The 17,592-nt window shown below is 30.4% G+C and overlaps 4 protein-coding genes across 4 annotated transcripts; 2 read left to right on the forward strand and 2 right to left on the reverse strand.

Annotated features, from left to right (window-relative positions):
- The first annotated feature begins 5,353 nt into the window (after positions 1–5,353).
- LOC100792542 (cysteine-rich repeat secretory protein 38) lies at positions 5,354–6,913 on the forward strand. The gene is made up of 2 exons (XM_003543058.4): positions 5,354–6,175; positions 6,533–6,913. Exons 1-2 carry the CDS (start codon positions 5,416–5,418, stop codon positions 6,613–6,615), a joined length of 843 nt encoding a protein of 280 aa, XP_003543106.1. The 5' UTR covers positions 5,354–5,415; the 3' UTR covers positions 6,616–6,913.
- A 1,874-nt stretch (positions 6,914–8,787) lies between these two features.
- Positions 8,788–9,553, reverse strand: PR1-1 (pathogenesis-related protein 1). Its single transcript, NM_001251239.2, has one exon. The coding sequence runs from the start codon at positions 9,476–9,478 to the stop codon at positions 8,954–8,956; it is 525 nt and encodes a 174-aa protein (NP_001238168.2). The 5' UTR covers positions 9,479–9,553; the 3' UTR covers positions 8,788–8,953.
- Positions 9,554–12,036: 2,483 nt separating this feature from the next.
- Positions 12,037–12,792, forward strand: PR1-2 (pathogenesis-related protein 1). The gene has a single exon (NM_001371191.1). The coding sequence runs from the start codon at positions 12,111–12,113 to the stop codon at positions 12,633–12,635; it is 525 nt and encodes a 174-aa protein (NP_001358120.1). The 5' UTR covers positions 12,037–12,110; the 3' UTR covers positions 12,636–12,792.
- A 2,613-nt stretch (positions 12,793–15,405) lies between these two features.
- On the reverse strand, positions 15,406–16,363 carry LOC102663974 (uncharacterized). The gene has a single exon (XM_006594593.4). It carries the CDS (start codon positions 16,115–16,117, stop codon positions 15,467–15,469), a length of 651 nt encoding a protein of 216 aa, XP_006594656.2. The 5' UTR covers positions 16,118–16,363; the 3' UTR covers positions 15,406–15,466.
- Between the last annotated feature and the right edge of the window lie 1,229 nt (positions 16,364–17,592).

The raw sequence follows: 17,592 nt of genomic DNA on the forward strand, positions 1-17,592 counted from the left end.
ACACTTTTACTTTTTCTTAGGACTAAAATCTTACAATAATAAAATTTTATATCACTGTATTAATCCTTTAATCCTTTGGCTTAGTCCGAATGATCAAATTTACTAAAACACTACTGTTTTTTATTAGGAAAAAAATTAAATCATTAGTATTTTTGGATGTGTAAGTGTAATATATAAAATCGATGTTTGCGTTATATAATTAAGATCCAGAATCTAGGTAATTATAACATGCTGCGCTCCTTAGTAAGTTATTTAATGTCGAAGATGATTTTAATTTATTAAAGATAACTAAAAAACTAATTTAATCATTTCGTTTACAGAGTTGGAATGTATACATAATGTCTTTAACATATCCATATATTGATCATTAACATGAGAAAATCTTGTATGGGCACAAATCCAAATATGAGATGTTGGACACAACTAACTAATTAAAAATTGACAGCTCATCAAGAGTTTAAAACATTAAAAAAAACAAAGACTCGATCTTTTGGTTTTTATCCATGAATCCTTCCAAAGTTCCAAGAAGGATCCGTCATCCGTTCAACCACATAGACGACAATGTGGTGTTCTGGCTCTGGTTTCTCTTTCTACGTCTGTGTAATTGTTCAGAAGTTGTTTTCTATGTGGTGTTCTGGCTCTAGTTTCTCTTTTGGTTTTTGTATGGCTTAATAGAACCGATAAGTTTCTGGAAAGGTGTGGATTTTATACGTAGAAGGGGCTGGTAGCCATGACATAGTTCGTTAGATTAGATATAAAGGAAAAAAAAATTCATGCCAATTTTTATTTTTTAGTGCATCATATCTTCTATTGTTACATTCTTCTTTATTAGGAAAGTCTCTCTCTAATGTCATAGGTATCCCTTATCCACAAAAGGAGGCACCCCCTATCCCTTTATCACTTAACGCTCATTTAAAATTTAGGATTTAAGATTAAACTCCCATACAAGATTTTTTCAATTAACGTTCCAGCTTGCATCAAATCAATCATTATTTAAATATTTAAATAATAAAAATTTAAACTTTGTGTAACTTTATTTTATTGATAAATATTAATTTATTATTCTTATTAAAAATATTAGTCAGAGAATCTAAACTCATGGGACCTCTCTCATAATTTTTTTCCTTCACCATTCTTTTTTCAAATACTATTTTATATCTCTTAAATTTTGTGTAACTTGAATACAAAGGTCGGAAGCCACGTAATAAGCACCATTTCTTATACAGTGTTTTTCTTTTGCCTAAATCCTAAAGATAATGAAAATACAAAATAACATAAATTTCAAAATCCAAAATCAATTCTTTGTTTTAGAGTCGCATTCCAAACCCATAATATGAAGAATCTCAAAGCAAAAAATAAAAAAGAAACCAGAAAATCGAAATCTCAATCCAAAATTGCATATGCAAACCCGAAAATTAGAAAAGTCACAAACTGAAAAATCAAATCATTTTTACTTTCTGGTTTATTTTATATTTGAGACTAACTTTGAATAATAAAAATAAATGAGACTAAAAATAAATAAATAAAAGTTTTAAAGAGACCACAAGTACTAATGAAAAATTAATAAAAAATATTTTTCTAGCTCTAAAGATTAGAATAAGAAAATCTGTGAGACTAAAAATTTAATTAATCTAATAAAATATCAAATTTTACATCTTACTTAAAAAAATTATTTTTATTCAAAATTTTAATAATTTGAGAAAATTATTGGGAAAATCGAAAATGTTATGAGAAGATATGGCATAATGCATTGTTTCACAGTCAACTATGAGACCTTGGTGATATAAAACAAAACAATGAGACCTTGTTGGGCCTTTTTGAGTCCACTGTTAGCTTTATTGGCCCTGGGGTTACTTAGTGCACCCATTATTTTTGTTGGGCCACCAGCACGTAGGGTGAAATGGCAAAAATGTCATTCACCCTAATAACATAAATAAAGCTACAGTGTCCGTATGGTCTTCTTCTTCCTCCTATCTTTGTACCTACGGCCACCACCACCGCGCGCGCATCCTTCTTCTTCCTGTTCCTACGGCCAACGCCACCACGCGCGCATGTTGCTAGATGCACCCAGTAGTATTGCTGGTGCAACCATCATTTTTTATTAATGCCCAAAATGCTCCTGGCTTGTAAGTACGAAATACAACATACGAATATAGTTCATTCGTATGATTTAAACGGATGAACTACATTCGTAAGCTTCAATTTGTACTTACGGATGTAGTTTATCCGTATAAAACGTACGGATGAAGTTCATCCGTATGATTGATACGAATGAAGTTTATCCGCATTAGTTTTTTGGTTTTTTTTTTAATTCCTTAAAGTTTTATTTTTTAATTATTAATATGTTAAATTATTCATTTGTGCATTATTTTTTTTACTATTACAAAATTTAATATATATTAAATCTTGTAATAGTAAATATTTTTTATTTATAAAAAAATATATGGATTAAATAATTCATATGATTTATATCAAAATTAATTGTCACAAAATTTATTATTTAAATTTATATGTGCATTAAATATACATTAGAAATTTTAGTGTTATGTATAGTAACATTATTTATTTTATAACGTAATTGACTTATTAGTTCAGTTGATTAGAACGTTGTGCTAATAACCTGATAGCCACAGGTTTGATTCTTGTTTGGGTCATTAATTTTAAATTAATTTGTCACAAATATTTTAAAAAAAAAATTAAAAAAACTTTTACGGATGAATTACATACTCTTACGGAGGAGTCATATGGATGAAGTTCATCTATAAGTTATGGATGAAAGGGAAAAATTGGAAAAATGCAAAAATGTTGGGTGCGCCAGCAATATTATTGGGTGCACCTAGCAACACCCTTGGCCCTGTTTGGAACAAAAGCAGAAAATAAAGGCTTTTGCTAATCACACCCCATCAATCTCCAACTATGTGCTCATCATCGACAAGAAACTCCGCTACAAGTGGAGACAATGATAATGACAAATATGAAATTATTTTGAGGTCTTTCATATATGTTTGACAAGGGTTTTCTTCTTCACTTGTTTATTCTGAAATCTAAGATTATTTTGAGAAATTGTTTTTGATTTGTTTGTTTGTTAAGAATAATCAATAATAAAAACAAACTCAATTTCTCATTGGATTATTTTGGGGCATGAATTTGGGGAGATCAATGTTGGACTGAAAAGATTGGAAAGGGGTGGGGGATTGAGAATCTAGGGATTGTTCATCATCATAATGATTTGACTAAATTCCTAGTTGATTTTTAGAGAGAGAAGCATCACTGCTGGAAATCACCTTTGATGGCTCGTGGTGACTTTTCCACTTGTGAGGGTGGTTCACCCTAGACATCAAAGATGGGGTTTAAGTTTTGTCTTCTATTGCACAGGAGAAGCGGGTGTAGTAATTTTCCTAAAAAGAAAAAGAAAATATATACTTAGAAAAAAGAAGTGGAAGGGGGTGTAAATGTATAAATGGGATGTGTGTTTAGTATAAGTCGAAAATAATTCATGCAAGTCCAATTATTAGATGTGTTGGACAATCCATATACCTCAATCTAGTTCAACATTATCATATTTTTCTTTTTCTTTTTTTTGTTTAGGATGCTAGACAGCTATCACAGAATTTATAATTCATTAAGCTACTCAACTAATTGAGTTCAACACAATCACACTTGATTGTTCTTTTGTACCAAAAAAAAGTTTGATAAAATAATACAGGGTTAAATAAAATCCATTAACTGCTCACTTTCAAAATTTTCCGTGGTAAAACCAGTCTTTTATTTTTGAAAATTTATTTCACACACTCAACTCAGTTATCAGAGCACGTATGAGATTTGGACTTCTTTGCTCGTAAAACCTTTTTTTATTTGATTGGTCAGTTAGGTACGAGGCCCTTTATATTTTTTTCTGGTGAGGACAGGGCCGTATTTTTTTTCCCATAAAATCTGTTGTATAAATAATATTTCTCAGCGAAGTGGATTCTATAGTGATAATGTTGAATCTAATTCGTTATTTCAATAATCTTTTAGAGATTATCAACTTGGCATGAGTGGGTAACTTTTCATTCTTTCTTTCCGTCAACTCAAAATTTTTAATAATTAACAAGCGTGCCCGTTGCACATCTTTTCATTATCTAATGAGTTTTAGGTATTAGTGTGAAATCTGGTTCGGCCTAATCTAATTGTAATTTGGTGATTTAATCGTATCAGTTTTATTATTGGATTAATCATGTAATTGGTTCAGAATGATCCGATTAAATCCGGTCAGTTAGATACTAGATCCCGGTTAGACCGGTCCGACTCGACCCTTTTAAAAAAAAAATGGATCACCTTTATAATGTCGTTTTGATGTCTTATTACTATCTTATTACTATCAATTGTTATTTTAGATTTTGAAATATGAATGAATTTTTCTTACTCAAATAATGTTAGTTATATACTTATATATAATAAATACATATATAATTTTAAATTTTTAATATATATCGAATTAAACTGAATCAATTATTGATCCACCAGTTTAACCATTAATCCATTACTTTAACCGAGTCAATAACTATACCAAATTTCAAACCTATAGTTTTAGGAAAGAAATCTCATTCCGACCCTATTGGGTTAGAAATAGGAACTAATATTCATGATAGTCATGAGGAACATCATTTCTAGGCAAAGTGGAGCGCTCCTTTTGATAATGTTTATCTTAGTGGTAATGTTTGTTACATTACATGTAAAAAATTTCATATAATATTTTCTTTTCTTAAACAAATGATCAGTTTATTTTCCCACACAGAATTGATGTTGAAGATTTTGTGCAAAAAAGTGATGTAATATATTTAATGTACAAACAATACTAAGGTTATTACCTCTAGTTCTTTTAACTACTAATTTATCTCCCAAAATTTGGAACTTAATGCCTTTTAAGTTATTTACTCCACTAAATTCTACACGAATCAAGAGATGGTTCAAGTACTACTAGGAACTAGAGATGGCGCAGCATATTATTGTATTTGAGGCTTCCCTAATCTTAATCTTAATAATATAATCTGAATGCTTATCTACAATAATTCAACTACTTAGCGTTTTGTTTGTGTTTCCGAGGTTCATAGATATAGATAAATTAATCACTAAACAAAGGTCTAAAATTAAAATTATTTTGACTTTATAATGCACTATATAAAAAATTGTCGCGTACAACTATATACATGATCATTTGCTCGTCACTCAAGAGTTGACTTTGCACACTTGCATTTAAAAAAACTGTTAATTAAAGGTCAATATTATAGCAAAAGAAAAAAAAAGTTCAATATATATATATATATATATATATATATATATATATATATATATATATATATTTTGCAAGGTAGGTGACACACTCATTACTTCTGATCATCCTCTTCTGCCACGGAAGGGATTTCAAAGAGATCGATGCAGACACTGTACTTTGTTGTGCCATGTGTTATCATCTTCTTTCTTTTGGTATTTCCAAATGGCTTTTGCCTTGCTGATACCAACATGAAATCAAGTTCTCAATGCTCACAAGCTGATAATTATTCTGACAGTGAAAGCACATTCCAGACCAATCTGAGAACTTTGTTGGATTCTCTTGCTTCTAATGTGGTGCAAAACCATGGCTTTTACCAAACCATTGTAGGAAAAAAAGCCAACAGGGTTTATGGCACAGTATTATGTAGAGGGGACATATCTGCTAGCAATTGTTCTGATTGCACCCTTAATTCTACAAGAGTAGCCTCAAATGATTGTCCTATGAGCAAAGATGTTTCAATTTGGTTTAGATGGTGTTTCCTAAGGTATTCAAATGTAAGCTTCTTTGGAGATATGCAACAAACAGCTGTAGCAATCACAAATGAAACTGATTTTGATGATCCATCTGTGGTTTCTGAAGGGCTTCCCTTCATGAGTGGACTAGCAGCTGTGGCTCCAGACAAGTCATTCATGTTCCACACAGAAGTACTGAACACAAGTCAAAGTGGACAGAAGAGGTATGGCATGGCTCAATGCACCAGAGATATCAGCAGGGTGGACTGCAGAAGGTGCTTGGATTCTCAGTTGGAAAATTTCAGAACTGTAATTGGAAACAAAAGAAGATGGGAAATTTATGGATCTAATTGTTTCATGTGGTACAATGACTACCAGTTTTATTCTAATGGCTCTACTCTTCTAAGTGGTAAGTCCTTTCATGTGGTACTTTTTTTTTTTATTGCAATTGAAGTTCAGACAAAATTTAGATGCAGTTTAATATGTGTTTTTTTGTGTTGTTCTTCGATTAAAATTGAAGTTTTAACTTGATAATATAAGTTTGATATTTAATGGAAACTTTTATTACGTAGATTACTGAGCCAATTCTGATTGAATAACAACACTAAAAAATCTGTATCTAAGTTTTGTTTTTGAAGTTATTGCCCAACTAAAACAGTTTATCCTACTATTTTGAAATTAAAACATATTAATATGGGTAGACTTTGTTTCCTCGTCATATCTAATAAGGGAATCAATTTTAATATATCCTTGCTTTGTGGTACAGCTGCTTGGAGGCCCTCTTCTTACACAACATTAATAATTGGCATGACTCTTGCTGTCTCAGCGGCCCTTTTCATGCTTTTCTAACTCTGGCCGCTATTTTATAATTTCTTTTAGAATGTCAAGAATGTGCAACTGGCGATTATTTAATTCAATCTCCATTACTTCTTCTGTGAGATTTGTTTTTTTTTTGACATGTTTTAGGAGTATTTGTGTTGCTAAACTTTTCTCTTATTTTGTCTTCCTTGTTATTTATTTATTTGTTTGTCTTTATTGGAGGGCTTTTTTGATTATTATTGGGATATCCATACATCTGATTAAGGAAAAAATCGACCACTCAACTTCATGGATTTTATGGTAATTATGGGGAAGATTTCCTGTTGTACATTTTCAGCTGCATTTCAATTATCATAAACTTCTATACAAGTCTATGAACAAAAAGTGTTTATCGCTAACCATAATAAATTAGACGGCTGGTAATGTTTATAATATATTGTTTAAAGACTACCAGTATTGAGCTGTCATCTTAGGATGCAAATAGAAGTTGACCATTAGGCCAATGAGTGCAGAAACATACAGATTACATTCTGTTGGCTCCTCCAATCCTTTTTCCACTTTAGCATATGTATCAGTGCAAAAGCGAAGAAGCAAATTGTTCAAATTTCATTCAGCAATTTGTTCAAACAAAATAAGAAAAGCGCCACTAATAGTGTCTAACTTTCTATCATAGTGGTAAGCATGAATAATTCTAAAATCATGTTGTACCCATATCTAGTATTCGCTGGGAGCATACCAAGTACATACCATATATATATATATATAAATCTTGGATACTTTTTAGGTACATATCAAGTTCGTACTAAGTCTATAGGTTAAAAAAAAACTAAAACCATATTTCTTTATCCATTCTATGGAAAAGAAGTATGTTTAATCTAAATAGACATCAAAATTTAGTTTTTATACATACCAATCTTCATCTCCTCTAAAACTCTTAAAAAAAAGAATTAGAGTTATAAAGATATTTACATTCTTAAATTCAAATTGCTGCTCTTTCTTTTGACGAACCAGTTATATAGACGATTTTTTTGAGTGATAAAAGTATTCTGCCCTGGCTGGTGCAGCATTAGTTAAAAACACATAAAAGTGGTTGTTGCTTCCTACACCTCCAAGTTAACAACAGCTCATAGAAGTATACAGAGAAGCCCAATCCAATAGAATGACCAATTCATCTACTTTTGGGCTCCAAAAATATATGGACTTCAAATCGGGTATGAGTTTGACAATAGTTTTTTTGGTAGGTAGGAGTTTGACAGTATAATATTGTTATTATCTCCAATCTGTAATATATATGCTCTTTTCAAATCGAGTTATTTTAAGTTGCAACAGCGCAGAATAAATCGTTAAAATGACCAGCTATCGTTCCAATTAACTAAAAAGCAATGCTAAGTTCTCCTACTATATTCTCTTATAAATCTTTTTATTACCTTTTATGATAAGTATTCATAAGATAAGATGTAATAGGATGATTTATAGGAAGATATGTAAGAGGATTAAAAATTATTCTTAATTAAATCTAACTAATCCTTGCTAGATGTGTCGTGAAAATTAAGAATTGAACAAAAATGATATATTTTTAAAAAATAAGAGAATCAAATGTATCTATTTTAAAATAAGAAAACAAAAATTATTGTAGAGTTGATAAAATAAAAAAACCAAAGTTGTATTTTTTTTTCTTTCAATTTAGTTATCTTATAACCAATGTAAAAAAAACTATTATAAAATGTGTTTTTTGTCCTAGTGAATAGTTTACAAAATAAGATATAAAAAAAATGTTAATCTTACTTATCAATATCCTTAAAATACTTATTAAGAAATTAAAAGAGAATTTTTTTATTAAAAATTATGAGGAACATGTTTTTCTCCATCTCAATAAAATATTTATTTATTTATTTTCTTAACCTATTCTAAAAACATTCATCGACATTTGTCAAAAAATAATTAATAACTACAAAACTGAATCCAATGACTAGTGAATCAATCCAATCAAATTTATTGAGTTGACAAACTATAAATGAAAAAGTCAGATCAGGTGGTTTGAAAGAAAATTAACTCAGCCCAACTCATTTTAAAAGGTTAAATGAATTGATCGAGCGAGTTGAATCAATTTTAACATTTCTGATCCAGTTGTGATCGAGTTAAGAATAATCTTTAATTAAATCTTTTTTTCAATATAAAAAAATTAAAAAATAAGAATAATGTACTTAGTCACCCGGTAAAAACACACAGGGAACATCCTTTATTTTTATTGAGTATTAATACGTATATATATTATAACATGCATGAATTTGAAGTGTAGGATCACCTAAATTGGTGGTGTTATTATTGTTGCATGGTTATTCATAATATGTAAAGTGGTAGATAGCAGCTACAGTTTGTAGGGTCTTTCACCAACAAAGTTGCCAGGGGGATCATAGTTGCAAGTGATGAAAGTGCCTCCGTTATCACATGTCACTTTGGCACATCCAAGACGCACCGAGTTAGCCCAAACGACCTGTGTGTAGTGCAGGCACTCTCCTCCAACACAAGAGTTAGAATCATAGTCATAGTTGGATTTCTCATCAACCCACATTTTCACTGCATCTGTGCCACTTAGTTCACCAGTGCTCATTGCAATATTCTCTCCGTATTCACCACCAGAGTGGATCAGTTGGCAGTCACCTTTGCGTTGATTAGCATAGCTCTCTGCATAAGCAGCAACCGTATCATCCCAAGCCAAACTTGGAACAATCACTGTTTGTCTTGGTGATTGAGAACCCACCTCTGCTCGTGCTGCATTGTGTGCATTCACGTAGTCTTCTGCTGAATCTTGAGCGTAGGCAACATCACCCACGATCACCAACCCCAACACACACATCACACAAAACGAAATCTTAATGCACATGTACCCCATTATATTAATTATGCTTAATAGTATCACTTTCTTTAGCTATATAGAAATTGATACTAAAAGGAAAGGTTTTTGATGAAAAAGGTTGGAGCTCGTCTTAGGTATTTATAGGTTTTTTTTTTTAACATGGAATGGAATAGAATGGAAGGTGGTGACATGCATGCGGAGGAATACGGACAATCATCTTTGACGGAAAAGTGAGATGGATGACTTTTTCTTTGTTCTTTGTTGTTTTTGGAAATTTTAAAAGTCTTTAATATTTTTTAAATGACCACTATCAATTTTAGCATGTGTATGTTATATTAAGGAAATCATATAAACCACTAGTAAAATGATCAGCAGCCAGAATGACACAAATAACTAATTTTAATAGAGCAACTGTGGCTCTAATATAATATAAAATTGTAGAAGTAGGTGATGCTCTAGCCATATATACATTGTCAAATTGAACTGTTAGGAAATTGGTATGCGTCTTTATCCAATTCGTTTATTTTATAAAGAAAAAACGAAAACTGACACATTCAAGGCCTTTGGATAAAGTTTTTGTGACAACTGATCGACTAAAATATTTATAATATTTAAATAACACTTTCAAAAGTGAAAATCAATCCAAGTCATTCCTGTACGTGTTGTACATGCATGCTATAATATTTATAATCTTGAGCGATTCTTACGTAATACACGCTACTTGTTAATTCATTGTGCTTTGAGATTTCAATCTCAGAAAGTGAAAACTTAAAGATGAACTGTGTTTCAATTTGTCCAATTGGGTTCGAGTCAGTATAAAATTTTGTAATCCAAGCTAGGCTATCCCAAAATTTTGATAACCATGAGCCATTTGAATTGGTATGAAATCAAATGGGTCAAACTGATGTGAACAAAATTAACCAGAAAAAAGTGCAACATGTAGAGAATTGGCAAATCAACTCAAAACTGGTAGCGCAACCAGTTTTAATTTTTTCTTTCTCAAGGCTATGCAACATGTGTTTTTGTAAAGTAAAATGATGTTGAGATTGTGTAATACATGATGGTTCTCGAGGATTGAAATATGCCATACTAATCCATAGGAAAAATAGTTTTTAAATATAGTTTTAAGTAAAAACTGTGTATGTATCAGAAGATAATCATATATTTTAGTTAGAAATAATTAATACGAGTAGAAAATTTCTCTCTTAAAATATTTAAACCAATTCAATATTCAGGAGTTGAACTTTCAAAATCACTTGTTAAAAAAAATCTTGTGTTGAATAATCCGCACCCTTGACAATTTTTAGAAATAATTTTTAGGACAGTGATTAATTAAGTTATCCCAAATAACCATGCATACATATACTAAACTTTAAATAGATCAAACGTTTGTGTTGGATAATTTTACAGTCAATATTTACTCATTATATTTTAAAAAGTATTTTATACAAATTAAGTTATATTTATTTAATGAATGTATTAAATAATTTTATAAAAAATCTAAATTTGATTTATTTAGCACAGACACACAGATAAAGAATTATTGGACGAAATAACTCTATCAAGTTACTTGTAAAATAGCTTTATCCTCTTCCTTGCCAATTCTATATATTGTTTTATGCAATATATATAATCATATTCTATATAATCTGTTTAATAAGTAAATAAAATTCTTATTAATTTAACAAATTTGATTAGAGATAATAAATCATTAAATTAGGAGTAATCTCATGGGATTGGTTGATGGAATAAATCTCAGTCTTGTATCTAATAAGTTATAGTTTAGGTCAAGCTCTCACTCATCTCCTAAACAGTAAGGAAAAATAATTAAATTAGGATTAAATTCTTTCATCAGTTTAATGATGACTCATCATTCAATTTTCAAAGTACTGGTAATTTGATTAAATAAAAGCATACTCACGTACTTATTGAGTTATTGTATTAATATTTTTTATTAAAATTCTCTCTGAATACAGGCTTTGGAAAATCATATATCTTTGTGTGTGTGGTAACAAAGGAAGAAAATTAATCGGAAAGTAAGTTCGAGACCTCTGCATGCAGTTAAATAAGGTTGTTCCCGCAATCAAATGAAACTTCATCCACGAAGGTGCATCATGCAGTTTGGAAAAAGACGCACATATACCTATAATCTAGAAGTTCAATTTGGATTTTCATGCGAGCACTATACGGCTTGAACAACACCTACTCCTATATATATATATATATATATATATATATATATATATATATATATATACACGGTATTTGAGAAGATTTGTCATTGGAGCGAAAGTAGCTTTATTAATATTAATTATTTGTGTCATTATGGCTGCTGATCACTTTACTAGTGGCTTATATGACTTCCTTAATATAACATACACATGCTAAAATTGATAGTGGTCATTTAAAAAATATTAAAGACTTTTAAAATTTCCAAAAACAACAAAGAACAAAGAAAAAGTCATCCATCTCACTTTTCCGTCAAAGATGATTGTCCGTATTCCTCCGCATGCATGTCACCACCTTCCATTCTATTCCATTCCATGTTAAAAAAAAAAACCTATAAATACCTAAGACGAGCTCCAACCTTTTTCATCAAAAACCTTTCCTTTTAGTATCAATTTCTATATAGCTAAAGAAAGTGATACTATTAAGCATAATTAATATAATGGGGTACATGTGCATTAAGATTTCGTTTTGTGTGATGTGTGTGCTGGGGTTGGTGATCGTGGGTGATGTTGCCTACGCTCAAGATTCAGCAGAAGACTACGTGAATGCACACAATGCAGCACGAGCAGAGGTGGGTTCTCAATCACCAAGACAAACAGTGATTGTTCCAAGTTTGGCTTGGGATGATACGGTTGCTGCTTATGCAGAGAGCTATGCTAATCAACGCAAAGGTGACTGCCAACTGATCCACTCTGGTGGTGAATACGGAGAGAATATTGCAATGAGCACTGGTGAACTAAGTGGCACAGATGCAGTGAAAATGTGGGTTGATGAGAAATCCAACTATGACTATGATTCTAACTCTTGTGTTGGAGGAGAGTGCCTGCACTACACACAGGTCGTTTGGGCTAACTCGGTGCGTCTTGGATGTGCCAAAGTGACATGTGATAACGGAGGCACTTTCATCACTTGCAACTATGATCCCCCTGGCAACTTTGTTGGTGAAAGACCCTACAAACTGTAGCTGCTATCTACCACTTTACATATTATGAATAACCATGCAACAATAATAACACCATCAATTTAGGAGATCCTACACTTCAAATTCATGCATGTAATAATATATATACGTATTAATACTCAATAAAAATAAAGGATGTTCCTTGTGTGTTTTTATCGGATGACAAAGTTCATAATTCTTATTTTTTATTTTTTTTTATATTGAAAAAAAGATTTAATTAAAAATTATTCTTAACTCGATCATAACTGGATTAAAAATGTTAAAATTTGATTGAATTCGATCGATCAATTCATTTAACCATGAGTTGGGTTGTGTTAATTTTTTTTCAAATTACGTAATCTGACTTTCATATATAATTTATCAACTCAATAAATTTTATTGGATTGATTCACTAATCATCAGATTGAGTTTTGTAGTTATTAAATATTTTTTTACAAATAATAAAAAGATTTATAAGAGAATATAGTAGGAGAACTTAGCATTGCTTTTTAATTAATTGGAACGATAGCTGGTCATTTTAACGATTTATTCTGCGCTGTTGCAACTTAAAATAACTCGATTTGAAAAGAGCATATATATTACAGATTGGAGATAATAACAATATTATACTGTCAAACTCCTACCTACCAAAAAAACTGTTGTCAAACTCATACCCGATTTGAAGTCCATATATTTTTGGAGCCCAAAAGTAGATGAATTGGTCATACTATTGGATTGGGCTTCTCTGTATACTTCTATGAGCTGTTGTTAACTTGAGGTGTAGGAAGCAACAACCACTTTTATGTGTTTTTAACTAATGCTGCACCAGCCAGGGCAGAATACTTGCTGATTTTTTATGTAAAGCATTTAGTTCATAACTCACCATGGTTCATGTTGCTTGGAGCATCAAGACTGATTCTAGAAGTGGAGATAACAGGAAGGGGAACTTTCCAAGATACATATATGTTAATCCAAATAGTTTCAATCTTATCATTTGATTGTTCATCATCATTCAAAAATTAAAATTGTTTCTATAACTGGTTTGCCAAGAGAAAGAGCAATAACTTGAATTTAAGAATCTAAACCTCTTTATAACTCTAATTCTTTTTTAAGAGTTTTAGAGAAGATGAAGATTTGTATGTATAAGAACTAAATTTTCATGTCTATTTGGATTAAGCATATTTCTTTTCCATAGAATGGATAAAGAAATATGTGCTTAAGTTTTTTTCGTAACCTATAGACTTAGGTACGAACTTGGTATATACCTAAAATGTATTCAAGTGAAGTATTCAATTTATAAAAAAAAAAGTATATTTGGTATGTAATTGATATGCACCCAGCGAATACTAGATACCGATACGGTATGATTTTAAAATTATTCATACTTACGACTATAACAGTAAGTTAGACACTATTAGTGGTGCTTTTCTTATTTTGTTTGAATAGATTGCTGAATGAAATTTGTACAATTTGCTTCTTCACTTTTGCACTGATAAATATGCTAAGCGGAAAAAAGATTGGAGGAGTCAACAGAATGTAATCTGTATGTTTCTGCACTCATTGGCCTAATGGTCAACTTCTATTTGCATCCTAAGATGACAGCTCAATACTGGTAGTCTTTAAACAATATATTATAAACATTATCAGCCGTCTAATTAATTATGGTTAGCAACAAACACTTTTTGTTCATAGACTTGTATAGAAGTTTATGATAATTGAAATGCAGCTGAAAATGTACAACAGGAAATCTTCCCCATAATTACCATAAAATCCATGAAGTTGAGTGGTCGATTTTTTCCTTATAATCCGATATATGGACATCCCAATAATAATCACAAAGCCCTCAAATAAAGACAAACAAATAAATAAATAACAAGGAAGACAAAATAAGAGAAAAGTTTAGCAACACAAATACTCCTAAAACATCTGTCAAAAAAACCAAATCCCACAGAAGAAGTAATGGAGATTGAATTAAATAATCACCAGTTGCACATTCTTCACATTCTAAAAGAAATAATAAAATAGCGGCCAGAGTTAGAAAAACATGAAAAGGGCCGCTGAGACAAGAGTCATGCCAATTATTAATGTTTTAGAAGAAGCATAAGAAATAAAAATGTATAAAATCATTACCAAAACATTATATAAAAAATAATATTAAAAAAGAGCCTTTACTGTATAAAGGTAGTGACCAGATTCTTTATTAAAGATAATTAGTTTTCAATAAAATTTGTAAATATTATATTAACAACACGATAACAAAATTATCCATTTTATTTTCTATTTGAGCTTTTAAATTTCTGAACTATTAAATTAAAGTATTGATAGTTACTAATTAATTGAACTCAAATATAAACAAATATTCATATATCTGATTTGAGCATTTATACTTATTAATTGAATTCAAATATAAACAAATATAAAATAGATATGCATGTATAAAAAAAATAGTTCTTAAATTTCCCAAGTATCATATCTAGTCCTTAAATATGGCACCATCAATATATAGTTGGTCCATATTCCCTAACATTACAAAATTAATTATTTAACCTAAACTTCTGGCTATTATTATCGATTTGACCCCTAAATTTGACAATCATAACTCAAATTTGGTTCTTCGTATAGAAACTAAGTTAATTAATTGATGTGCAATAAAATTATGAATTAAATTTATTGATGCACGCGACCAGTGGTGGAGCCAGAAAAATTATAAAGCCTGGGCAAAAATTTAAAGATAGCAAATTCACATTGTATATAATATGTAAATAGTAATCAATCAAAATAAAAGAAACTCGTCATTTTGTCAACAAAAATATAGTTTAAAATAAAAGAGATAAACATAATCTTACAATAGCGGGTTAAATAAAATTACGAGGCAAGTGTCCTTTCCGAGACTTCTTTGCGGTAAATGTTCGAATAATATCAATATCATCAAGTGACTTGAATATCTCCCGCTCGGTGTAACATACCATCAAGTCATTGAACCACACATCGTTGATCTTATTGCGCAATTTAGACTTGATAATCTTCATTGCTGAAAAAGCTCTTTCAACGGATGCTGTCGACACCGGCAATATCAAAGCTAGCTCAATAAGTTTATAAACCAATGGAAATACCAAATGTTTCTCAGTTTGAACCATCTTCATAGCCAAACTTTGAACATCTTCACAAGTGGAAAAAGAAGCATTTCTTCTCACTTGAAGCACATAAGTTTCAAGTTGATCCCTAATTGTTCCTCGGTCATCATCAGAAAAGTCTGCATGATAAATATCAGCAAGACGAGCAAGCTTATCAACATCAAACTTGGAGAAAGAGTTCTTGGGGTCAAGACATGAGAAGCAATCAAGTATAATGTTACTTCCTTCACTAAAGCGGTGATCCATCTCCACACATATTTTATCAATAGCAACATAAAAAATCTCTGGACGGTAATGATGAAGATTAGTGATAGTCCTCCCTTCTGCTCTTGAACGACCCCGAACTGGTAGCAACACAAAATCCTTGGACATCGGCAAAAAAATTATTCCAGCCACTCTCTCTCATTGTGCCCAACCGAGCTTTGACAACATCAACTAATTCCATGGCATTCACAATATTAAGATCTTTTCTTTGCAATATATTTGAAAGCTCGTTTGTTTCCTATGACCTGGATCACGCACAATCTCATTTGGGTTAAACTCATTAACCATATTAGGTGGCGGTTCTAATTCGGCTTCTTGTTGTACAACATTCACATTCTCAATACTTGCTCTATCAACCAAAAATCTCCTCATCTCTGAAATTAAATGATCTTAAGTTAATACTCAATTAACAATTAAAATCATAAGAATCAAAATTTAAATAAGAATAGTTTTTCAAAATAAAAGTAATCTCTTATGATTTATAAAGAGTAGGAACAAGCATTATATTATATTCAATTAAACACCATTATAGAAACTAATAAAATTAGATAACCAAAAGAAACCTTTATTGTAGATAATTTATCTATCAATAAACAAATTTACAAGTGGTATGATTCCACTGTAAAAGATCTTTTTACTGCTATTATAAATAATACTATATGCTTATAATATTACTAGATACACACTTTAGTTTGACTTATCAATAAAACTTTTATAACCAATGAATCTTGCTGTGTAGTAGCTTAATCTGACACTTAGCAGCACACAAAATGACAAAATATATTATAAAGTAAATATTTTTTATAATGAAATTTATTGAAGTTATCAGTATGATACAATATTATAATTTCACCATATGAGATTTTAGATAAACTTGAAAAATATGTGACCCATTTTCACAATGTTAGTACTTCTATATAACATAAAATATTTAACCTTTCAAAGACAAACCCAAATTTTTCTTCTTCTCTGTGTCTGCTACTACTAGGCGGTGCAAATAAACCCAAATTTTTAATTGTTTCAATTTAAAATCACAATCAGTTGAAATTAAACAACTAAGGGGAAGGCGGTAGTTGGAAAAGAACCAGTAGGTGTCGATGGCGGAAGCTTTAAGGTTTCTACAGTGTTGCTGCGGTGACGAAGCTTTACTTCTTTTGTTTCTGTTACCTATATTTTTGCCCTTCTAATTTTTTACTCTTACAATTGTTTTGCCCTTCCAATTTCTTGCCCTTTCTTTAATATTTTTCTTTTAATTTTCTCCATTTTTATGTTTGTGTAAAATTATTTCATAATTTATATATAAGTATTTATTTATTATAAATTATAAATTTTAGTTATATAAAATAAACATTCACTAAAATACTAGTAATTGATAAATGTACAACTTAGATTTATAGAACAACATCACATGATATTTGCTTTAAGCTCATAGTAAATTTGTGAAAAAGCTGACCAATAATAATGAATTCATGTGATTGGTGTTTCTATAGTTGTTATTACCCTATTGCATGAATTATCGTAATTATTGTTTACAAAGGGTAAATAAATGAGAAGGAAAATTCTACCAAGAAAAAAAAAAAAAA

Source organism: Glycine max, chromosome 13 (genome assembly GCF_000004515.6).
Source record: "Glycine max cultivar Williams 82 chromosome 13, Glycine_max_v4.0, whole genome shotgun sequence".
Taxonomy (NCBI): Eukaryota; Viridiplantae; Streptophyta; class Magnoliopsida; order Fabales; family Fabaceae; genus Glycine; species Glycine max.

What these genes read in the sequence shown, in the direction of transcription:
- LOC100792542 (XM_003543058.4), top strand. Translation starts at nt 5,416, where the DNA reads ATGCAGACACTGTACTTTGTTGTGCCATGTGTTATCATCTTCTTTCTT. An exon ending in TGGCTCTACTCTTCTAAGTG is followed by an intron (nt 6,176 to 6,532) that starts GTAAGTCCTTTC and finishes TTTGTGGTACAG; the next exon opens with CTGCTTGGAGGCCCTCTTCT.
- PR1-1 (NM_001251239.2), bottom strand. Translation starts at nt 9,478, where the DNA reads ATGGGGTACATGTGCATTAAGATTTCGTTTTGTGTGATGTGTGTGTTG.
- PR1-2 (NM_001371191.1), top strand. Translation starts at nt 12,111, where the DNA reads ATGGGGTACATGTGCATTAAGATTTCGTTTTGTGTGATGTGTGTGCTG.
- LOC102663974 (XM_006594593.4), bottom strand. Translation starts at nt 16,117, where the DNA reads ATGTCCAAGGATTTTGTGTTGCTACCAGTTCGGGGTCGTTCAAGAGCA.